The sequence below is a fragment of the Aulonocara sp. 'chitande type north' Nkhata Bay genome, linkage group LG1 (assembly GCF_057382095.1).
Source record: "Aulonocara sp. 'chitande type north' Nkhata Bay isolate Kocher_YH1m ecotype deep benthic linkage group LG1, A_spYH_male_GT1.1, whole genome shotgun sequence".
NCBI lineage: Eukaryota > Metazoa > Chordata > Actinopteri > Cichliformes > Cichlidae > Aulonocara > Aulonocara sp. 'chitande type north' Nkhata Bay.
This window is the reverse complement of record NC_141344.1, coordinates 7,616,176-7,640,065: the sequence shown is the minus strand read 5'-3', so window position 1 is coordinate 7,640,065 and position 23,890 is coordinate 7,616,176. Positions and strand designations below refer to the sequence as shown.

Genomic DNA, 23,890 nt, shown 5'->3' with positions numbered 1-23,890 from the left:
CTGAAAACAGCTGAGATTTGTGCTGATAAGAGGTGAAAATTCTGCTGAAAAGAGTTCAATCAGCAGAATTTCTGCTGAAAAGAGGTTTTTGCTGAAAACAGCTGAAAAAACTGAAATTTGTGTTGAAAAGAGTTAAAAAAGTTTAACTGTTAACTGAAAGAAATGTTGCTATAAGCGGGATTTGAACCCGGGCCTCCCAGTCTGAGAACGGATGCTCATCTCACTGAGCTAAAACACAGGTCAACCCGGCAAGGAAAACCAGTGAGGCCACTGATAATATGCAGAAATGGGCAAAAAATATTGCAAAAAAAATTTCAATATCTCAAAAAGTATAGAAGTTATGAGCACCAAAAGTCAAAGCCCGCATTAGCAGAAAGAGCAGAATTTTTTAAGATTTGAACGGTGAAAATAGCACAAAAACTGTGGGAGTAGTTAAGCGACTAGAATAAAATAGTGGAATAAAGAATAAAGATGCCCTATGAGGGCATCCACACAATTATAAGATGTCTTAGATGTCTCTATAATAATATGTGTGACTCACTGTGACCAGCTAATACCATAAAAAAGCTTTCAGTACTCTCTTCCAGTGAGTGTAAATGCAGCCACGGTTAAAATACTGAAATGAGAAGTAAAATGTCACTTCATCGTCTGCCGCACTTAAACGCCACCTGTCTGAGCCGTTCAGGGTTAAGTGTGTTAGATTGGAGTCATTAAACTACCAAATGTAACGGTGCTCCATTTTTGCTTCAGCTGGTTTAAAATCACATTCCTATGGTAATCTCTTGTAGAATAAATTTTCTAAAATCTTGTCACACGTCTAACACAGAGAGCGACGAAGACTACTTTGACCTGACGGAGGCTATTCGACTCGTGAAGGAGGTGATAGCGGCGGTTGATAGCAAGGTGAACGAACATGAGAAAAGACGGCGCCTGAAGGAATTTCACGGCCGTATGGACAACAAGTCGATTATGATGATGAAGAACGGGCAAATTTTCGCCAGGGAGGATCTGCTTAGGAGGCGGCTGATCCACGATGGAGCGCTACAGCTGAAAAACACCCAGGGAAGATTAAAGGGTGAGGAGTTGGGGATGGGAAATTTGTTAGTCTTTTTAGGGTCTAACATTTCGATGTATTTAAACTAATCCAACAACAACTGATTTTCTTCTGGTCATCTTCCAGAGGTTCATGCTCTGCTCCTATCAGACGTCTTCGTCTTCCTCCAAGAGAAAGACCAGAAATATGTCTTTGCCATGCTGGTAGGTCATCTCTTTCCCTCTCCTTTGCCCTACAGTTATGAAGAACTCATGAGTGCTGCCAGAGATGATGCTGTCATATTTTCCTCTCCCACTGTTGTTGCTGTTAGCAGGAGCTGCCCTTCTTAGCTATCCCATTGTGAAATAATGCCTGCCTCTTGCTAGCACGTTAGCTGCACCTAATAAAGCTTATCTGGCCCTGGGCTCCTTAACCCAGCTGTGATAAATCATATAGGTTTGAGTTGTTTTTTCCATGTTTACAGGACTCACAGCTTCATGGCATGCCACACTCTCTCTCCCTCTCTCACACTCGCAGGAATGGAAACAGAGGCAGGCTGGTGGCTTAATAATCACATCCATCAGTAAAAAAGAAAAAAAAAGCCTGCAATGTTTGAGTTGGAGCTGTTGACATTAGAAAGGGGAATAACATGTGGTTTGAAATGGATGGCAGCCATGTGGAGAGGGTTTGTTTTTGAGAGTATAGGCATCAGTTCTGTGGATCAACAAGAGTACATGCAGCTACTGTAGCAGGTCGTAGATCATCACCACCTTTACAGGAACACAGACCTGTAGAGCTAAAAGAGAATGGATGATAGTAAATAAACAAAAAGACGAGGAGAATCTAAATGTTTTCAGCTGAAACATTTGGAGCTTTATTACCAAACCTGCATATTATAGATTTGGCTCCATATTTTTGTGTTACATATATTCAAACTGCTGTTACTTAGTAACAGTGATTAAGACAGGGGAGTATTGCCTTGCCTCTGTCAAAGGCCTGAACAACTCAAAGCTGAGAGGTTTGACAAAAGCATAAAACAAGAAGGAAAAGCAAAAGATCTTTCGTCATATTTGCTTTAACTGTACAGCACAACCTTCCGCTGTGACAATGGCTCCAAAATTTAAACCTGCTTTTACTTCATTACTCTGGGGCTGGCCTCAAAGATGCTCTCTTCTGTCCGTGGCTCCATATCTTTGCTGGAATGACGATTCAAACATCAAAATGACAGCAGAAATGATCGACTTTGAAAGCAGAAATTGTCTCTTAGGAAATTGTTACACACTCAGTAAATACACCTCAGCTTTCTATTTTGTTGCATTCAGTGCTCTTAGCTTGCTGGCGCACAGATGTGGTGGCCATGCTCTATTCTATCTAGTGTGATGTGTGCATCATCACCACAGCTTGAAGCTGGAAGCCCAAAAATAAACAAAGCTAAAGTGCTTTTTTCTCATGGGTTGATGGGAAAAAAAGTTACATAAACTGCACAGGAATGGTAGCCATTGTAGTTCAAACTCACATGTAATTGGACAAATTAGCAGCATGTTAAACACTTTCAGTCAGTGACTCCCTAAAGCTTGGAACCAATGATCATCACACAGAAAAGACTTCCTCTGAAATATTTTTCCTGGTTTCTGTCTTGTCTTCAGTTGGGTTTTTGTTTTTGTGTTTTTGGAGTCCTTCTGCTTGGTTGCTTTCCTTTGCTATGGAAAGGATCCTGTGATCATCCACTACTGCTCTCTTCTGTGGACATCAAGGCCTTTTTATGTAGCTGTGTGTTCTTTTTTTCCCATCCACACGTAACAAAGCTCTTGATCTGGTCTCTTGTAATGTTCCCCCTCTTTCTCTCTGTGATGCGTTAGTTTTGCTTTTGCAGCTTAAAGATAGTATTGCGAGCTCTTCTGGGTTGCATGTTGTGGGATTTCTGAATGCAAATGCCACATCTAAATCTCCAGACCTTTTATCGGTTTAACTGACAAAGAAGTGTCTGAGAAATAGCCCACATAAGTTCCTGCAGACTGACGGCTGTTGATAAAGGCTGCAGTTAGCAGTTATTGCAGTATTTTTGGTGAAAGTATCCAATTAAAGGTGACTATTTGCATTTATGTTTAGGTGACTGATGTAGGAATGCATAGTTCCCCCCCTCTTCATGTTGAATGTGGAGTATTTTTAGTGCAAACTCAATCTTTCTGTTCCACTTGTTGTGCTGCATCAACAACATTTTTTCCCCTCTAAAATACTCACTTGATTTGGTTTAAACTGTAGAACGTGTGCTGTGGATTTTCTTCCTATTGTTTACAATGTAGTCACACCAGGAAGACAAACACACAGGAAAAAAACTCAACCTATTCTTTAAACCTCAGACAAGTGGTTGGAGAAAAAATGTAGGGATGTGGTTACAGCTTTGGAGTTTTACTAGTTTGAAAAGAAATGATGGAGTGGTTTGTGGTGTACTAAAATGTGCTTTACAGTGTTGGCACTCTTAAGAATGCAAGGTTAGCAGAGGCTCTGTGAATCAGCCGACAGCCATGATAATCATAAAATTAGCCAGAATGTCAATTTGGCTTCTTCTTTTCTCTTTATTCCATATTTTTTCATTCTCCCCTTTGTGTCTGTGATCCCTATCCATCCCTTTGTCTTTGTTTCTCTTACGCTTTTCTCCTGTAATTATCCTTTTTCCTCCTCTGCTTTAGCCCACCCTTCTTCCTGCCTTTTCCATCCTCTTCCCTGATCCTCACCATTTGTTTTCCCTCCACCCCCTTTCCTCCCTCCTGGCCCTCCCCTTATCATCTCTCCTCTCTCTTTTTTTTCCTTCTCTTTTTTCATTCTCCTCCCATGTTGCCTCTCTCCCTGCAGGATCAGCGCTCCACCGTGATCTCCCTCCAGAAGCTGATTGTCAGGGAGGTCGCTAACGAAGAGCGCGGCCTCTTCCTCATCACGGCAGGCATAGAGAAGCCGGAGATGATGGAGGTCCTGGCCAGCTCGAAAGACGAACGCAACACCTGGATGCAGCTCATCCAGGAAGCCATGCAGTCTATGTGAGTAGAATTCATGTCAGTGTTTTTATTTTAAAACATATGAAGACTAAATATATTACTGTACTTGACACACAATTATTTTTGCATCTTGTAATCTACATGTAAGAGCAAGCTTAGACCCCGATCTTTTCTGGTTTACCATAACCTGCAACCTCTTCCGCAGAAGAAACTCCACTGTGCTTTACATTAAGGGCTCTGTCTCTCAGAGTTCATCACCCGTCCATCTGTGATGTAAACCATGAGTTAGACCAAGCCCAGTTCTGTGGACAGAGCACTGTGCTGTCAGGAGGAGTAGCACTACTCTACCTGGGGATAGGATGTACTCAGGGACAGTCTAATGCTGGTTTGGCTTCAAGGACAGCTCGCTATAAGCAGAGGATTATTTGAATGCAGCCAGTGGGAAGGAGAGAGATTAGGCACTCTGTCTCCTTCGCAGTCTGACTTCTGCCAAAACACAAATGGAGATCATGCTATTGGCAGAAATGAATTTTTTTTTTTTTTTAAAGGCTATGGCTTCTGTTTTTTTTTCTCTTGAACTAAAAACACCATGTGTTCATGTGCTTCAAACTTTTAGGACACTTGTCTGTTGTCCTGTGGGATGGAAGCTAATGGTTATTTTCATGACTTGTCTTTTTAAGACGAGAAATCTGTAAAATGTTGCAAATTAATGAAAATGTTTCGGAATACTGTTTTTAAGTTTTTAATTACCAAAACTTTAGTGAATAATTTAACTCCAGTTAATTGATTAAACACTTGTACACTGTAAGTGATGTAGATTTCTGGTTGTTTGTTGGTCTTTAATCCTGTCTAATTTATGGGATGTTGTACATCATCTTTATTTTCTTTATTGGACAGGGACAAGGATGAGGATGAAGGGATTCCCAGTGAGACAGAAGATGACAAGAGACAGCTAGAGACTAAAGCAAAGGAAATGAGAGGTGAGAGAAATCTATTAAATTTGTTTGTATGATAGCAAGCACACACACACATTTGCCTGAGATTTCTCACTGTTTGTCTTTGTGTCTTCCTGTCTGTCTGTCTCTGCTGGTCAGAACTGTTGAGGCAAAAGGATACAGAAATCATGTCTCTGCTGGAGGAGAAGGTGCGGCTTTTCAGAGGGATGTGGGAGGGCGTGAGCCCAGGCGAGGAGGCCTGTCGGCAGGTCCAACCTTTCTTCAGGTCACCCTGCAGCCTGGAGCCGCCTGGGGGGGCGTCCATCATGAAAGATGCCCTGCAGGAAGGTAAGAAAGACAGGTTTCTAAGATGTGTGCTGTGGATGCGTCATTCATTGAATATACTGAGAAATAAATTTGAATGAACGAAAAAAAACACAGTGAGAGGCTTGTATACTAACATTGTTACACATTGTTAGTATGTGGCATGTGTCATTGCTGCTTTATGAACATAAAGTACATCTTACACATGTTATCCTGTTTACGTTTTTAAATTTTATCATCTAGGCAAACTTAAAAGATTATAAGAAAGGTATGTAAAAGATTGAGTGGGTAAGTGCGATATCCTGAAGTTGTGTTTTTAAGCCTTAAACGAAGCGTTTTCGGCTCCTCAATCAGGATACCTATGGCCTAATCATGCCCAGCCCTTCATTGTCTGTTTTACTTTAAATGATACCACAAGTTAGAAAATAAACATCAGATATAAATCAGATTGCAATTACTTGCAAACCTTCAAACCTGTCACAGTGGTTGCTGTCGGTCTGAGTCAAATTGTAATTGTGTGGAGACAAGTTGCTTCCCACCAGGCAACCTGAGGGATTAATAAAGTTCTATCTTATCTTATCTTATCTTATCTTATCTTATCTTACCTGTGATCAAAACTGATCGCATGGTGACTGAGGATGTTGTACACTGCAACTACTTGCAATGAATCTCTGACAGCAAAAACATTCAATTGAATCAATGGGCAACCACTGATTTTTTTTTTCCTAGTTGGAAGGAGGGTTTCTTCCTATTTTTAACTCTGGTGTGACTGAGCTATTAGCATCCACTGTGGTGGGCGTCTGTCCTAGACATCGGGCAGACGTGCTTGTCAGATCCCCAAATCACCTCAACTGGCTCCTTTCGATGTGGAAATGTAGCAGCTTTTCTCTGAGCCCCTCGCAAATGACTGATCTCATCAACCCGTCTCTAAGGGACAAGCCACTCTGCCTTCGAAGAAAGCTCATTATCGCTGTTTGTATCCACAGACCACAGACCATGACCATAGGTGAGGATAGGGAGGCAGGCGGACCATTTTTTCCCTCTTAGTTTTTGGTCTATTCTCCTTTTAGTGAGGTTTGAGTTCTTAACACCAAAGCGGTCCTAACACTGCATTTGTAAATGACACCTTGAGAATAAAACAGGGTATTATAATATCTCATTGAAGAGAAAGCACTGACTCATTCATATGTATAGCTAATATCAATTATTAAGCAAAACTTGTGTCATGACATGAGGCATAAAGCCATCTGCTAAAAAAGCACCTTATTGTTTTTCATCGATTATTACATATGGACAGTTCTGCCCTCACTTTTCATAAAAAAGTTCTGATAAATTCTTTCCACCACACATTTTTGAGGCTGCAGGTGAAAAGGATACACTTTGGCAACCACATGGAAAAATTCACTGTAAAAAAATGTGAATTTCAGTACTTTTTGTATGTAAGGAGTTTATAAACAATTTGTATGTAAAGAAAACTTGTTTATTCATTTTAATTCTTCTGATGAGAGCCTACCGTGTTATTAATCCCTAAGGAAATGATGTAATTGAGTATGTAATGAGCTCAGTAGTTGGATCCCTTCATAGCCCGAGAGAGAGATTCAAGTGTATAGCAAACATTAAAGGAGTCGGGATGCGTTTTGAGATTTTACTCCAGCGCTTGTTGGTGCTTTGGCAGTGTTGTTCATCAAATGTGTTAGAAGAAAGCGGAGAGGTGAGCTCAGAGCAATTACTGTATCCTGTGTTAAAGGTATTGAAATATATGTATGTATAGCTTTCACTTTACTTATCATTTGCACTGCTTTATTTCAAGTGTATGGGTTTACTTTGGATTTTACATGATGCAGTCTAACAACAACATGCAGGGATTTTGCAGGTGCTGCAAACTCGTGAATTTTAAGATGATGTTTTCAAGGTTTGAAAAGTGCTTGGATTTTGGATTAAGTGCTTGAAACTGTATTTGCATTACTTTAATGGGGAATTGCCGTTTGAATATTAGACAGTTTGCTTTTTAATTTCCCCCAGGGATCAATAAAGTATTCTGATTCTGATTCTGATTTTAAATAATTGAAAAGAATAAATTGGAGAAAGTTTAATAACGTTTTTTTTCCATGTGTACCCTTTGAGAGATCAGTGGGTTGGAGTTTGTTATTCTAATAAGCATTAGCGTGAAAGCTGTAAATGCAAAAAAGATCAAGATCAGGAGAGTTTTAGCTCCTTCCTACAGTCAAAAATGGAAGCAAATGATTGCATAACCAATAATCAATCACAGTGTTTATTTAAAGAACTTTTAAATAACATTTTAGATATAATTAATGACCAAAATTCTCATGGACATATCCATCTGATGTCTGATATCTATTAGTTGAAATCAGGTAAGACCGCAACACAAATAAAATTTCTAGGATTATCCGCTTCCTATCTTTCCATTTCCGTAGACTAATGAGCGTGCTGGTTGGAAGGCCCTCTCCTTCATCATCTTCAGCATTCCTAACAGTGAACTGCAAACTCAGCAGGCTGTGGGGCCTAAATTAAGCCACCGTGGCCTTAACAGCAGTGCAACTGCATTGTCTGAACTGTAGAGAGGTTACATGAATAGTGTCATTGTGTTCTAAGAATTGGAAGCCAAAATAATTTAAGAGAGTTTGATCTGTTTTAAGGATTTTTACCAGTAAATGTGGATTTAAGACAATTTTGGACTTTTTACGGCCCATTGATGTCCTCTTGTAGCACAGTGACATCAAGCTTTGAGTAATAATGAAGTGAAACATTAATTTTGATTATGTATGCTGGGAAATCCTTACCGTTCTTAAAATGTAGTTGAATATGACTTGAATATGACAAAATGAAGAGAAAAGCTGAACCTGTTGTTGGTGTGTGTTCTTGTCTGTGAAGGAGCCAAGGAGCTTCGGTGGTCAGAGTGTGACTTGCGTAAGGAAACAGCTCCTTATTATTATTTAGTCCCGCTGCAGGCAAAGAGTGTTCCACAAAAATCTGGAGCTGGTTTTAAAGTTTACAGGTTTGGTAAGTTTGTGACAGTTCAAAGAAAAACAGGCTGCAGCTCTAATGGCGGTTGGATGAATGAAGGAAAACTCCTGTAATGATTATAACTTTTCAAACTAGCAGTAAAAGTTTACCTACTCTACAGCACAATGTCTTTTTCACCTCGTCCTTGTAAAGCCTGGAGCAGTAATTGTCCTTATTTGATATGTGAATTGGCAGCAGTAATGTGATTTCTCCTCCTCAGGTTATTGTGTTTTACTGAGAATCTGCCAGACAGGAAAGGTCACAGTGTTGCATCAGTACACTGTATGCTGATAGCAATGCACACATCTTTTCAGAGTTTCTATACATTTCAAATTGCGAAGATGTTTAAACTTTTAGTGAAGAGGCTCTGTGGCGCTAATAGGTTGTCAATAGTTGCTTAGCAACAGGAGCCGGTAGCAGCCTGCCAGGATATATGGCTGCAGAGCTGAACTGTAACACAGTTAGCTGGATAATTCACTTACTGACCTGCACGCTGATGTTTCCTTCTGTGTGTGTCCGTGACAGTGGAGACGTTACAGACACTGGTGAATGGCAGCCTGGGCGGGGCCATGGCCAGCGTCCAGGAGGGAGGAGGTGGTGGTGCGGGGCCGGTGTGTTTGCCCCGCAGGGCTGAGACCTTCGGAGGCTTCGACAGTCACCAGATGCACAGCAGTAAGAGTAAGTGTGCTGCTCTGAACATTTGTTGGTGTCTTTTTCCCTTTACGTTTTATTTTCTTCTTCTTCTTCTTTTTTTTAAACATTGTGCAATCCAGTGCAGGGAAACATGCTGAACCCCCACCTGCTTGTCAAGATAACTGCACCGACTTGGTGACTGGACTGCAAATGTGTAACAACACTGCTGAAAGCCAAAGCACAGTTTTTAAAAGTGGAATATTTCATTTTTCATCTTGAAACGGGGTTTTGGTGGTCATACCCACCTCTCCCCACAATTCCCCTGTTCAGAGCAGTTAGATAAAACATTTCAGACGGAGGCTTGGACAGCAGAGCTGGAGCTTCCTGAGGGAAAGGTGGCCTGGGGCGATATCTCTGAACTGGTGGCTTGCAAGCTGATAGTGTCGAATCCATTGAACCACAAGAGCTCTAAGAGGTCCAGATCTCTACATCGCTAGCATACCTGGAAAACTACAGCTAAACAATGATATTTTTGTCTGAGGGGGATGTCTCTTAAACACTATTGCAGCCTTGATTTATTTAAATAAGCAAACATAATGAAATATAGAGACTAATGTAAGGGAATATAACAGATAGATAAATGTGTTGACTGTTAATTATATTTTAAAGTAAATGTAGACTTTACACAAGTCTCTGTAGGTGGAGAAGGAAGAAAATGTAAATAAAAGAATACCAGTGAAACTAAAAGAATGTAAAAGAAAAAGGCAGAACATAATTCATAATAAATAATAAATCAGATGAGATGTCAGATTCAACATAAACACAACATGAATGTAGGTCAGCAGAAAATCTTTTGATTCCTTCCCGAGTTTCTGCATGTGAGAGCCACTTATTTTATTGACATAGCAAACCCGGCTGTAACCTTCACAGGAGTCACTTGTTGACAATATAAAACCTGTAATACTTTGGATTTTTTTTGGTGGTGGGGGAGGGGGGGTTTACAAAAGCTCTCCTGCAGACTGTTTGAGAGGTTGCATATCTGAATGGCCTGCTCTGCTGCACTGATCTGTCAGACTTTGCTTTTCACTGAAATGTAGTGAGAATTTCTCATTTTCCATACATCCAAAGAAATGATGGCCGCCAAGGAAGTCGACTCTGTGTCAAAAGCATGAATTATATCTACGAGTCCCCCAATTTTAAGTGTCATTTCTGTTTTTTAAAATCATAGAATTTCACTATCACACAAAATTGCACAGGATCTCTCTCTAATGGTAAACGAAGGACTTTTATTAACCTTGTCGGAAACGACAGGGTGCAGAGAAAAAGTGTTTCCTTGCAGGGCGGGGTTGATCAGCTTGAGGTCTCGGTTGATATTAATATTAATCATTACATCACCTCACATTATTTCAGTATGAACACCAAACAAATTCTTAATTTGTACACCACGTCTACCAACTCTGTTTAAGTTACAAATCTACACACGGCTTTTTTCCTTTGATAAAAGCTAAAGCTGCGGTGTTCATTTAGCTAATTTTGTTCCTCTTCTGGGGCCTGATTAGAAGCCGGAAGGAAAATTGGTCAAAATGCAGACTGCATAAGTTAATAGACTTTCAGCATCACAGCTCTGTCATTAAGATGTGGAGATTTGACTATAATTGCAGTGTATTTATTTAATGAAATCCATGTGTCATTTAGATGCCATTGTTTTTCAGCTGCAGCCCTGGTGGTGTTAAATGACAAATGTGGGAAAAACAACCCAGCAAAACTACAAAATTGGTAAAAATGGATCTGAAGAGGTTGATTTTTCCAACCTGTAGTTACTCACTAAGTCTCCATCCTGCTTCATAAAACACGAATTTTGCTTTTCAGTTACATATTTGTGCTCATATTCGCCACCAAAACTTTTCACCAAGAAGAAAGAGTTTGCATTTAATCACCCACATTCTGATAAGTAACCATAATTCAGGCTGGGCCATTGTAATCAAGAGGTTGTTATTTCCATCTGCAGTAGTTTAGATTTGGCGGTTTGGCTCTGTTCTGGGACGTTCCCGCTCTTCCGTGTGCACATATGTGGAAGGAAAGGCAACATGAGCTGCCATAACAGAACAGCCATTAATGACAGACATTGTCACCGATGAAGTTTTAGCATTAAAAGAGGATCTGGGGTGGTGGTGGGGGTTGCAAAGCAGCCTGCAGATGTGCCACAGCTGTGGAGAAGCTAAAGGTCCTGGCATGATTTGGTGCTGGTAGTCTGTAGCTGCTGTCACCAGGAGGCAATGTCAAAAATATGTGGATTACCTGGCATGCTTCATATAAATCTGTGCTCTCACTGATACTTCAAAGAACTTAAACTGTTCATTGACATGACATCTGACCACTGCAGTGTTTCGGATCTTTTTCTGTGTGTTTTCTTTCTTTGTGGTGAACTTGTGATCTGCAGTGCTTTCCTTTCCTGTTCACCCTAGCTGTTTTTGGTTTGGTTTTTCCCCCAGCATTTGACTTTGACTGAGCAGAGCAGCTTACTGTTGTTGGGTTTGTTTGGTTTTTTTTTTTTTTTTTGAGGACATAGCCTGTTGTTTTGGTTGAATTCCAGTCACATTTGTCTTTTTTCATATTCTAGCTCTTAGAGTTCTCCTTTTGTCTTGCAGCACTCTTCTTGATCACATCTTTTTTTCCTGTGGTTTCTCTTTATATCAGGTGGAGACAGAGATGAGAGTGAGGATATGGCGGGAGACCTGCGCAGGACTGAGTCCGACAGCGTTTTAAAGAAGGTCTGCATCCCAGCAGCCAGTTATTCTCCTTGACTCTGAAGCCAATGTGCCCCTACACGTCACAGAGAACCTGAGGGCATGTGTGGGGGTGCATTTGTCCTCCAACACTAACAATACCATTAAGATGAATTTAACTGCTTCTCTCCCTCCAATGAATTAGCCTCTTGACTCTTCCTCCCAGGTCCCGTTGCTAATGGCGACCATCAGTTGTGTAGGATTCAATAGATGATGGAAATGAATGGAGTGCCTTTGGGTGCTGCTATTGTAGCTCTGCACTGGATGCCAGCCTTTGTAGTCATTTATACTGCATATACCAGCAGCTGGACTGCACATTATTGTGTCTTGAATCTTTTAGCAGAGACAGGCTACAGTAAACGTAATGTGCTGTTTAATAAAGAAAAAGGAGCCAGCTATTCACCAGGCCATTCCTTGTAAATGCTGCTCTCTGAAAACAGAAGAGAAGCATTTAATTTTTCTTAACATTTCACCCCAGGCATGGTGCCAAAGTTCAAAGAGAGTTCAGCAGTAAAAGGACGGTGTTCAGAAGTCCGAGTCATCATTAAAAAATACAATGCAGAGTTAATTCCAGCCTTCCATCTTCTATTGTATTCACGTTGGTCTGTGCCGTTCTTTTGTAAACTGAAAATACCTTTTTAGAACCGTTCGTCTCGTCCCCATTTAAAATAAAGCGGCACGACACTAAATCCGTCATACATAATCATAGCCAGATACAATTAGACTTCACAGCACACCCACATGTGCAACTTTAATCACATTCGCTCCGTGATATATACAGTATACAGGCCCACAAGAGCACTGTACACAAGAGCAGATGTTTGCATGCGAGTATATTATTGTGTTTTAGCTTGCTCAGTGTGTCTTAATGTTTGTGTGCAGGGAGGAAACGCCAACCTGCTGCAGCTGCTGAAGAGGAACAGTGAGGTAACACTGACTTCCTGTGTCTAATTCAGTTCAAGTCGCTGTTTACATAGAAACTGCCAAAACCCTGTGTCAACGGCATTGTTACCGGCATTAATCAGCGTGTTGTCTCAAACAGCAGTAAAGCTCAAGTTCAGCCAGAATGCGTCGGCCCAGTTTGAAATCTGAAAGTCTTCCACAAACCTTTAACCACAGCACTGATCATGACTCAGAACTGTGATGGACTGTTTCCTCCTTTTGGTTTTGATCGACTCGTTTAATTATTATTATTCACTTGTTGAGGTTGATTTGCCGCTAACAGCTTTCCTTTTGCCACCTATCAAACACTTTTATACTCCATCAATAACAACATATAAATTTTTTTTTAGAAATTCAAATTTGAAATTGTTTTTACTTAATCTAAACGACCCTGCTGCCCACATTTAGGGATTTACTGCTGTTTCTGTAAAAAGCTCTGCTAAGTAATAAATAACAAAATAGTTCAAAGTGAAAGTGAGCATGTGCCAAGCAAAGTAAGCTGTCATTTAATAAAAGTAGGAAGAGTTTTAAGTGAAAATTGTTATTAAAATGCACAATAATCAGAAGCAGCTCATGCAGCGTAGCGCTGTAAAATAACAGGAAGAAATAAGGCTTAACTAATAAATATGATATTTTTGCAGCATCAAAGAGCAATAAGCAGTTAATACAAGACTAAAAGTCTAAAACCATGTTAGTGGGTCGGTGAAGTTGTTTGCGTTTCATGTTGCTAACGCTGCACGCGATATCAAACCATAAATGGTGCAGAGCTTAGGCTACATGACTTTTGCAGCTTTGGGAGCATTTTCAACTGTAGGAACAACAGGAAATCAGAACATTTGATCAGGAAGAGATACAGTGTCGGAAATCTGTGCAAAAATCACTGTGAATAATTTTTAAGCTGATATCCAGCCCTGAGCTGTTTTGCAAAATGGCAAAATGGGTATTTAGAACCTTTTATTTGAATAAGTCATAAACTTATTTAAGTATAATAAAACATTAACCATAAAAATATGCCCAAAGTAGTTCTAATTATTTTATTTCTTCAATTTTTCTTCCTAAAAGTATTTTATTTAAAAAGTAAAATTACTCCTTAGTCAGAATAGCCAGTCTTTAGCAAAGAAAAACAAGGGTTAGAATAAGTCCAAGGGGGAAACGAGTTAAGGAGGCTTTCCATGGCCTCCCTTTGTACATGCCTCTGTCTGCAGATATGGGTCCTATTCTGGTGTATTGATGCCTTTGGCTCCTTGTCATATTCGTTGAGCTATTCCTGAACATTTTTTTGCAGTGAAGCAGGGAACATTTTCCTGGTAGTTTGTGTGCTTTTGATAATATGTGTGTGCTTAGTCAGTCATGATGTGTAGGTCAGTGAATTAAAGTAGCATTTACAATAATGCAAGACTTAACGATTCAAAGAAGATCAACGTTTGTAACTTCATCTGTCAGTGGTTTTATTATCGTAGCTGCAAAGTGTGATTTTTAAAGCAATACTTGGTTTGTGGAGCTATAAACAACTTTAAGTTTAGTAAAAATCAGTTTTTTATTATTATATTAAAATATTCTGTGTGACACCACAACATTTCCTCCAGACGTGTCACTTTATGAAAGCTGTTTTGTTTAGTTCGCAGTAACGTGGTTTGGATCAGTTTTGAGTCCTTGTAAACACGGATGACAAATACAAGGTTACTGTGCTAATATCTGAGCACAGGAAAGGTCAGATCTCTGTAAAGTTAAATCAGCATATTGTTATAAATTGATATTGTATAAAACACCGCTACCAATAATGGTGAGTTTTAGCATGTCAAGTGGAGCAGTAAGTAAGGCAACATCAAAGAGCTTTGTCCTTGCAGCCGAAGTGGATTTTTCTCCTGGATAACAAGAACACAGCCGGAGGTTTGAGGTTATACTCACTGCTCTCTCTTTTTCAACAGCAGGTCCTCCACAGTGTCTCCAACCTGCATCTTCTGCTAAGCACTCTGCAGGTATGATGGTTTCTAAGCAGGACAATACATCCAGCGCTCCAGATCAGAACTGACATGATGCAAGTCTGTGAAGCTTTCCAATGAAAAGAACAGAAAAAAGACCTCCATCCACACAGAGCCAGTGCAGAATACCCCACAATCCACAGGATGGGTATGTCTAACCTAATCTCTGTGGCTCTGTCTAACACAGGCAGTGGTAGTCCAGCAGGACAGTTTCATAGAGGACCAGCGGCAGGCCCTGAGTGAGCGCTCGTCCTCTTGCACATCGTTATCACGACCGTCCTCCCGGCCCAGCTCGCTGATCGAACAGGAGAAGCAGCGCAGCCTGGAGAAGCAGCGGCAGGAGTTGGCATCCCTGCAGAGACAACAGGCAGCTCATGCTGAGGAGAAGAGGAGAAGAGAGAAGGAGTGGGAGCTCAGGGAAAAGCAGCTCGCTGAGAGGGAGGCACAGGTGCACGCACAGGTAACTATGCATCATCTTCCACTAGCCCTGTTTATTATTAATAGTTTCAGGGCAGCTATAATTCTGACAGTAACCCCCCAGGATGGTTTCATGCTGCAATGTTTCACCTCATAAATTACAATGCGTACTTGTGCAGGGCATTAAAGTCTTCTGTGGTGCTTTAAAGAGATGGTACACTGCCTTCAAATATAGCTTTCACTGACAAGCTTGAAACGCTGAAAGAAAAGTTGCAGGGTCAAATTTCATCTGACAAGGCTGCAAAGGCGTGGTAGTAGATTCACCTCCACGGCTGGCTGAAACGTCGCACTAACTAAAGGCTGAACAACATGTAGTAAACATTCTCTCTGTTTGTGAATTAGGGCAGCTGTGGCTCAGGAGGTAAAGTAAACCATCTAGTAGGTTGGTGGTTTGATTTCTGGCTGCTCCAGTCTGTGTGCCAAAGCATCCTTGGGCAAGGATATTTGACACGTTCATCATCTGTCTGAATGTTAACTTAAGATGTAGAAAAAAGTGGGTGAATGAGACACATGAGTGCTCAATTGTGCAATTTATTCTCATTGTTTTCCATATTAAATTACTGCCAAATGGCAGAATGATTACAAAATAGTGATCACTTAGTCATCCAGATCTGCAAAGAAACTAATGTTTAAGAGTTTGAGCATTACAACAGTACAAGAAACCCGAACTATTCGAGCAGACATGGAGATGATTAGCGTTCTTTTAAAAAGCCACAACTTCTGGATTAACCCTCGAGTTCTAACCCACCACAGGGTTACGTCTAATCGTACATTTTGAAAAAACACACCTGAATCGTGATACTTGCAATAACAATGTTAGTATTTTCTGATTGCTTTGACTTTGGAGAAATTTTATTTTGATGGGGTTAGGGATTAAAGTTCAGGGTGGTACGCTGATCATATGCTGCAGGTGTAAACAGCAACAAGAGCAGCAGTCTATGGTTTGTTTACTGGTAGTGACTGCACCTTGGATGATATGAGCAGTATATCCTTGCATCTGTCGAGTGGGTCATTGTTTGTTTAAATGAATTTCACACTCATTATCACCAGCGCGTGTGATTCCCTGCAGTGTGTCCCCAAAGTTTGAATACTTAGCCCACAATCAACTTAATGTCGTTTAAAATCAACAAGTTAAATGCAGTTGTGATCAGCTTCATAATGCACAGCAGGCAGCAGCACCTGTGGAGTTATGAAGTTGATTTAATATATGAGGAGACAATAAATTATTCAGTCAGCATTGGTAAAGTCTAGACTTCAGTTTTTTTTTTTCCAGCTTATTTTTTCCTGATGGGGAAACGTGCATTAAGGAGAGGTTGAGACACTGAATGTGATCACAATATTAAATCAGGCAGTCATTAGCTTTTATTCATTCAGGCTCAGTTATTGCAGGTTTCCACTAAAGGAAAGGAGCTGAAAACATACGATGTGACGCCTCACGTGTCTGTCAGTTCAATAAATCAATCTACACTTGTATCAACCGCTGCAGGAGGAGGAAATCCTGAAGCGGCAGAAGGACCTGGAGGAGGAGAAGCAGGAGCTGCAGAACAAGAAGGAGGAGTACCAGAAGGACCTGGAGAGACTGAGAGATGCCCAGAGGAAGCTGGAGAGGGACAGGGAGGCTATGCAGCGGCACCTCAACAAGATGGAGGACCTGCGTCTAGCTGAGGTGAGCAGGGACACTCTGAAAATCATAATAATGATAACACGATCTGCTGATCCCTGCAGGGAAACCGCCTCTTCTGTCGCCCCTCAGCTGCAGGGGAACACGGTGTGAGCCTGGAGGGATTCATTTTTTGCACTCAATGACACTCCAGCCTGGTTGATGTTTATGGATGCTTACAGCAGAGGCTTGAACTTGGGTCCTCTTAAAAGTGGATTTAAAAAAGCTCTTGGCCACATTTTAACTGGCGAGCGTCGCTGCAACGCAAACCAAACAGCACTGTTATGTTTCTCCAAAAAATCTAAATATGATCATTTTCCAAAACTGAGCTCTTCTAGAAACAGTCGTGCTCATCATTTAGCAAAAAGCCTTTCATGCATATTCACATACAGATGTAGACCGCAGCTGTTCATCTTCCTAAGCGCCTCTTGTTCCTTCCTTTCCAGAGGACTCCCTCTACAACGTCTGATGAGTTCGCTGGCAGCTCCCAGTCTCTGGAGCTGGACCCGCTGGAGTTCTCCTCCTCCTCTTCCTCCTCTCTGCCGAGGCTGCAGCCCCAGCGGTCCAAGCCCAAAGGGAAAGGCCTCAATCCCTTTACCTCATCCTCCACGAACCTCAAGGGCAGCGAAGGCAACAACCAGATCTCAAAGAGCCTCCTGCAGCTTGCCAAGAACAAGGGCAAAGATGGGAAGGAGAAGGAGAAGAAGAAGAAAAAGGCCAAAGGGGGGAGCGCACAGTCAGCAGGTATAAGATGATAAACTGGCTGGATCGAGTCGAATTGTTCAGTGTTTCACAGTGAGTCAGCAGGTTGGAGTGGAGTGCTTTTTGTCAAGGATGCACTGTGTTTAGTTATTATTGAAAAGGAGACATTATTGGTAGACATGTGGATGGATGGATAATGGAAGAAGAAGGAAGGATATGTCAGGTCTACAGCTTAGTGCAAAGTTTCAAGGTAGTTTTTTTGTTTCCTGCCACAGTGCATCATCTGTCACAACCAGCCAAAAAGGTTAGTGTTCTTTATGACTAATGTAGAAAAAATAATAATTTTTTTCTGCTAAACTGCAGCACTTCAGAGAAACCACCACGGAAATGATTGGAGACAAAATCCAAACTGTTTATTCTGTTTAAATGTATGCTCTTAAGTATCTAATCTGAAGCCAAGTCGGAGTTAGACGTATGAAAGGAGAATGTTTCAAAGTTTTACCTTTTTTTTTGGTGCAAAATTCAATCTTTGTGTTACTATCCCACCACGACAGCTCAGTTTGATGACACTGCCTCAGGAAACAGAATGAAAATGTAAACTAAAAAGAAGATATTTTAGGAGAGAGCCGCTTGAGTTGATATATGCACCTGGCTAACGTTGGAATATACATTACAAACACGAAGACTAGATTTTATCTTTTGTTTTCCCCTATTGGAAGAACATGAACAGGGAGTTTCCTGTTTTCCTACTGCCCAGTTTACATGCATGATGGTGTTTCTAGTCTATCTGCATTAGAAGTACAAACAGAATAAAAAGGCTCCATATAAATACCTCAGCCAGAAAGAAACGGGTCCAGAATTAGTTACATTTGCATTGGATTCAGAGTGGAGAAATATTCCGTTTCCTAATCCAATTAAAGAAAATTTGAGCATTTTTCCTGCACAAGTCCACAATGTTGATGTACATATGCGGTGACGTATGCTTCTGCTCTTTGTAGAAATGTCTGCTTCTGATCTGAACAGCTTCTTTCTGAATTTTTTAAAATGCAAATGCTTAATGAATAAATAACACTTAAAAAGAAAATCCACCTTTAGAGAGCTGATCAGTGATTAGAAATACATTGTGCATCCCTGCATGTAAACACTATATTGCACCATATTAAACCACTTTCTGTGTCAGCTGTTGGCCTGATATGTTCTGTCACAATGAAATTGATCAGAATGATCTGAAGCCAATCTTGTTTTAAAGCAGACTTGAAAAAACTGTGAGCTCAGTGAGAAGCAGACGTGTAATTTTGGTCACATGCTCAGATCTGCTCAGGCTGTCACGAGGTCTCACATGGAGCTTAAATTTGTTACAATATTCAATTAGTCACAAAAGTAAATTATTCAACTGTCCTACATTTTTAGGGGGATCTTGAACACTGTTAGAAGTGAGCTTATGTCTGACACAGAAGAACTACACTTGTTATAAAACACATGAACTACATGTAGATGTGAACTGATGGTTCTGAAATGAGCAGTGAGCCAGCATAAGGCCACACAGTTGGGACTCCCTGTTGGTAACAACATATCTTTAGGAGTTTATTTTGTGTTTGCATTAAAGTGCCCAAAGGGGAATGCTAATATCCTACCCAGCTGTGACTGCAGCAGTGTGTTTGCTGTGTGTTGTGGGTCTCTTAATGGCAGCAGAGTTCAAAAAGAGATACTATAGTGTTGAATTTAGACTATGCAGTTAACCCATACTGGCCAGCTTCATTATACAACTCCACCAGTAACAGTTTTCAGTACGTGTTACTAAGAGCTTAAACAGAAGCTACGGTGTCATTGATGACAACCACCACCCTTGAGTAATGAATTGTTTATGTTTAAATTAGCAGCAAATAAACATCAGTGACAAAAAGGGTGTCCACTAAACCATTTCAGATCTTCTTTGGGTGTAATTCCATTTCAGCGTCACCATTTTCTCTTGCATTTTCCCCACTATAATTTCCTGGATGGCTCAGAAAGATTAGAGGAAATGCTATAGAATTTTGAACATTTTCACTTGTGTTACTTCCATAACAGCTTAGAGGCATAAAGGCTTAATAAAGCCTGGACTTTATTCTTGGTCTTTTTCTCTGTGTTCAGTTCCAACACAAATTTGCCAGTTGCTGCTTCTGGGCTAATCACTGTAAATGTAAAGGCTGCTGGTGCTGGACAGTACTCACCCTGAGGCACACAGGCACACCCTGTGTTGCAGGAACTCTGACCTCCCGGGTTCATGCAGTGTGGACACTATTCAGACAAGTGTTCTTGCAGCAGTGATACGGGCAACTCTGAATTATTTGGAACTCATATTTCAATTTCTGTGCAAAATTTGGTGACACTATGTTACAAAAGCCTTATAACTCAGATTCTCTCGTAGACTGTGGTTTCTCTTTTGGCCTCCAGCAATGGAAAATGGAGGACAAGCCTATTGTCCTTGAAGAAAAACAAGCTGGGAGTTTCTGCAAATATGTTGCTGTTACTAAATTTCAGCCATGAGTTGCATTTTGGAAGCATTTAGTTCTCGTTTTGGCATTTAGAGAATATTTGTGGGTTGCAAAATCCTGATGTGTATAAGGTGAAACGTCACCGGCAACTGATCAGAAATCAAAATCCTGTGTTTTCGGGGTGATGCTGACTCCTGTTCTCCTCTTCACAGACTCCCAGCCCCTTCCAGAGCCGCCTCTGGATGGAGAGATTTTTTTCTGCTGAGACAAGTGGCTCTCCTCCTCCTCCTCCTCCTCCTCATCATCATTACCATGAACCCATCAAACCACTCTGACGGTGGAATGTGCTGCCAAGTAGTAACACATTCACCTGCGCACACAGGCTTTTTGAATCACCTTGAAAAGGCTTTTAGTTAATTTTCCATGTCATAACATAGAGCTGTTTAACATTACATGGAAGAAGATACATTTTAAAATCAAATACCACAGCTTTTAGTTTGTTGGGAATTAGGATATATTAGGCTCTGCTGTGGTGTGCGTTTAGGATTCAGTTCAGTAGCTAAAGTGGGAAGGATGGACTGGCTCTGCACTTTTTCGTTATTCTATGTCCAAAATTCATCTTTTCCTTTTCCAAATAAATGGTTCGAATTTCTTCATTTTGAAAAATCAGACATCTGTGACAGCTCAGTATCACACTGAAAGCGTTTCACAGCGAATTGCCTTTCAGGCTCTTCCAAGTCTGTCAGGGGCTCGTGTGTTACGGCTGCCTTTTTTCCTAGAGCCCCGCACCAGCAGGCTGTGATGTTAATTTACAGAAGCAGGGCCTTTTCCATGCGACTTTAACCACACGTTCAAAGACACAGACAAATCCAAATGCCACTGTGAATGTCAGCGAGCTCCCTGTGGCACTGGAAACTCCTCACACCTAATCATATCAATTGACAGCTAATTGATGACTGAACCCACGGGGGGGGGGAACTTACGGGTCCTAGCAACATTTCTTAATCAGAGAGAGTCCAAAGCCGTTTCAGTGCTTCAGTCGCAGTGAATCATAGCCCGGCGTTCGCGTCGAGTGTTCAAAAAGCAGATGCGATTAGATCCGCCGAGTCTGTCCCAAGTTTGCAAGCAAAAGGGAATTGGCTAACTTGTGTAATCCTTAATGATGACTTCATGCCATCAATCATGTTCCTTAATGAGGTTTTAATTTATTTGAATTATGGCTATCTCCAATTTGGAGTGAAGCTCTTCAGATGTGTATTTTCTTAGACGCTCAGTAATGAAAGGATTGAGAGTTATCTCTCTCTGTCTAATGGCTCAATTCATATCCTTTAGTGTGTTTTAGAGTCTTGGATGGATATTGGCTCGATTGTCGTTTCATCTGCCTGTCAATGGGCTTTTATGCAGCCCTCATCTTTTATCTGAACGCCGACAAGCAGGGCTTTCCTTCGTTTTTTTAATTGCATGTAACTCTTCAGGTAGCATACTAATGGTTTCTGTGTGTTAAAGAGATCAACTCTCTCTTTCGCCTCCTTTCAGTTCCCATAATAGATTCTGCAGATGCACACAGCTGCTGGTCGTAGGAACGGAGGCCGTTAATTTACGGACAAAGCAACCGCTTAGAGGGAATGAGAGTGGACATTAGCTACAAATATGTTCTGTTGTTGTTTCGTGACTAAACCGACTCAGCAGGTAGCTCGTGAGTCTCTGATCATTTCAGATTAGTCAGCACTCATCAGTGGTTTTGAGCACTTTGTCCTAAAAATGTTAACACGTTTATTTTTAATCGGTGTGAGATACGAGGAAATATGATTTCTTTTTTTTTAATCAAGGGCAAAATGATCCAAAGACGGTTAAAGTGTTTAAGTAGATTCAATAAGGGGCTGTGAGCTTTTATGGAGTTTTTCAAAGGTGACCCGTCTTAATATTTAAGACCTGCGAAGCTCACGCTGTGGGCAGGACTACCTGCGGGACAGGTAGGAAGGACAAAGAGACGTTTAAAAAGGATCCTCTTCCCATGAAAGGCAGAGCAGCATTGCCGAACTGCTTCCTTGCTGCCTCTTTTTCTCACGTTTAAGTGCTTGTTTGTTAACTCGCTGTCTTGTGTTGAGGATTTGACTTCACATCCAGGCTGGTTTATTATAGTGTGTCTTGTAAGAGGCTTATGCGGCCTGCCAATTAGTTGCTTCATGTCTTTTGTTTATGGCTTTGGTGTAATCCTGTCAAAGAAACGGAGAGGGGTAGACTTTTGGTGTTGCTTTAAGGTGTGTTTTGACCACTAGGGAGCACTGCACCTATAACTAAATAATTTCCCTCCCTCACACAACAGCAACAACCAGAAAGTATGAAACTGTTTAGTTTTTTGTTTTGTTTTTTTCCCCCTGTGACTCCTGCTGTGAGAAATTGATGTATTTTTTTCTCAGCAGGTCAGAGATAATGTGATGAGCGTGGGCTCTCACACTCTGCGACATTTTTCCCCACGGCATTTGTAATTGACTGCAGAAACAAATAAGTTGTCAGAGATTGTAATTGGTTATTCAGTGTAACCAGTCAGCAGCAGCTTTAATGTGGGGGGAATAAAAAGGTTGGAGGAAGCGACTGGGCAGAACCACAGACCTCTGTAAGGGACAATCAGCAGACACAAGTCGGGAAAATGAACTCCCTCACCAGTGATGATGATAAGCCTGTCCGAGAGACGAGTGTGTCCATTAGGTGAACCCTGCGTAGCCTTAAATCTTAATGATAAAATGCACTAGAGTAGAACCCAGCGTCTTCTCGGGAGAGAGGAGAGCTTTTATACCTCTGCTTTGAAAGGAAGGAAATGTTTGTACTATTCAACTGGTACACAGTTGTTTCGTTCTCAGCAATGTAAAAAAAAAAGAAGAAAAAAAAGGGCAAATGTGTAAATATGATTTATGTATAATACAAATTACTTGTAAAAAATAATTGACTTGTGATTTATTGAAGCATTTTGTAAGAATGTTTTATTTATGTTTTATTCTCACCAACAAGGTGATAAACAATGTAAAGGTGTATTTCTCTCATAATAAAAAAATACCACAATTGACATCCTGAGTATTTGTGGGTTCTTTTTTTTTACAGCTATTCTTTTTTTGTTCTGTCTTGGTCAAGCTTCAGTTTGTATACACTGTAACCAACATGAAAGAATTGTGACAAAATAGGATGTCTGCTAATCAACCAATAGGAATGTAATGTACAGCCAGTGTTGGGGAGTAACGGAATACATGTACCGCATTACGTATTTAAAAGACAAAATATGAGTAACTGTATTCCGTTACAGTTACTGTTTAAAAGGGTGGTATTCAGAGTACACCCTGAATAACGATTCCTTTCTCACTCTAGCGATGGACATCGTTTACAGATGATCTCATCTTTTATTCACTATGACCTGAAACTACTGATTGAGGACAAAATCATCAGAAACTTGGTTACAGAGGTCACAAGAGTGAGGAGGTCTGGTTTTCTGTTTTACTATTACAAGTGTTTTTGAAACCAGGAGACCCAGAGACTACACCCATCTTGTATACTGTTTCTCCTGGTTTCTGTACTTAAAAAATAAATAAATAAATCAAACTAGATGTAGCAAAGAAGAAAAATCTAGTTCAATTTTGGCAGCAGATACTTGCTTGTATATTTGTCCTCCAGCTGTTGTTGTGATCGAACCATGGGGAATGCAGAGAAGTAACAGTGGTGCATCTTTGCCTTCATTCTGCAGATTCTACAAGAGGCTGCAAGAAAAAGAAAACAAAAAAGTTTATGCGTGTCACATAGCGTGACTTGTAGTGAACTTACAAGACTGCTGATGTTACAGTTCGAGCCCAATGGAAACAGATGGTTTGAACAGCAGAATGGTGGGGCGTCTGAGAGGACGATATCAAGGTCCTCCCTTTTTGACTTAATACAGAAC

The 23,890-nt window shown here is 40.8% G+C and overlaps 1 protein-coding gene and 1 long non-coding RNA gene across 7 annotated transcripts in view; one reads left to right on the top strand and one right to left on the bottom strand.

Moving 5' to 3' along the window:
- Window positions 1-23,029, top strand: part of akap13a (A-kinase anchoring protein 13a) — a 122,712-nt gene extending 99,683 nt beyond the window's left edge. For 5 of the 6 annotated variants that reach the window (XM_086311527.1, XM_086311613.1, XM_086311788.1 and 2 more), the window contains 13 exons: window positions 827-1,075; window positions 1,181-1,257; window positions 3,887-4,068; window positions 4,924-5,006; window positions 5,121-5,309; window positions 8,835-8,987; window positions 11,640-11,713; window positions 12,611-12,655; window positions 14,599-14,649; window positions 14,840-15,112; window positions 16,616-16,795; window positions 17,236-17,533; window positions 20,178-23,029. In XM_086311527.1, the coding sequence (XP_086167653.1) occupies window positions 827-1,075; window positions 1,181-1,257; window positions 3,887-4,068; window positions 4,924-5,006; window positions 5,121-5,309; window positions 8,835-8,987; window positions 11,640-11,713; window positions 12,611-12,655; window positions 14,599-14,649; window positions 14,840-15,112; window positions 16,616-16,795; window positions 17,236-17,533; window positions 20,178-20,230 (1,907 nt within the window). In that variant the 3' untranslated portion in view covers window positions 20,231-23,029. The remainder of the gene's footprint in view (window positions 1-826; window positions 1,076-1,180; window positions 1,258-3,886; window positions 4,069-4,923; window positions 5,007-5,120; window positions 5,310-8,834; window positions 8,988-11,639; window positions 11,714-12,610; window positions 12,656-14,598; window positions 14,650-14,839; window positions 15,113-16,615; window positions 16,796-17,235; window positions 17,534-20,177) is intronic. The other variant, XM_086311700.1, reaches the window with a different exon arrangement.
- LOC147338613 (uncharacterized) lies at window positions 3,796-5,295 on the bottom strand. Its single transcript, XR_015131546.1, has 3 exons — window positions 5,077-5,295; window positions 4,375-4,512; window positions 3,796-4,292 (listed from the first exon to the last, which is right to left on the bottom strand). It is a non-coding gene; the product is annotated as an uncharacterized LOC147338613 (long non-coding RNA).
- Window positions 23,030-23,890: the final 861 nt, after the last annotated feature.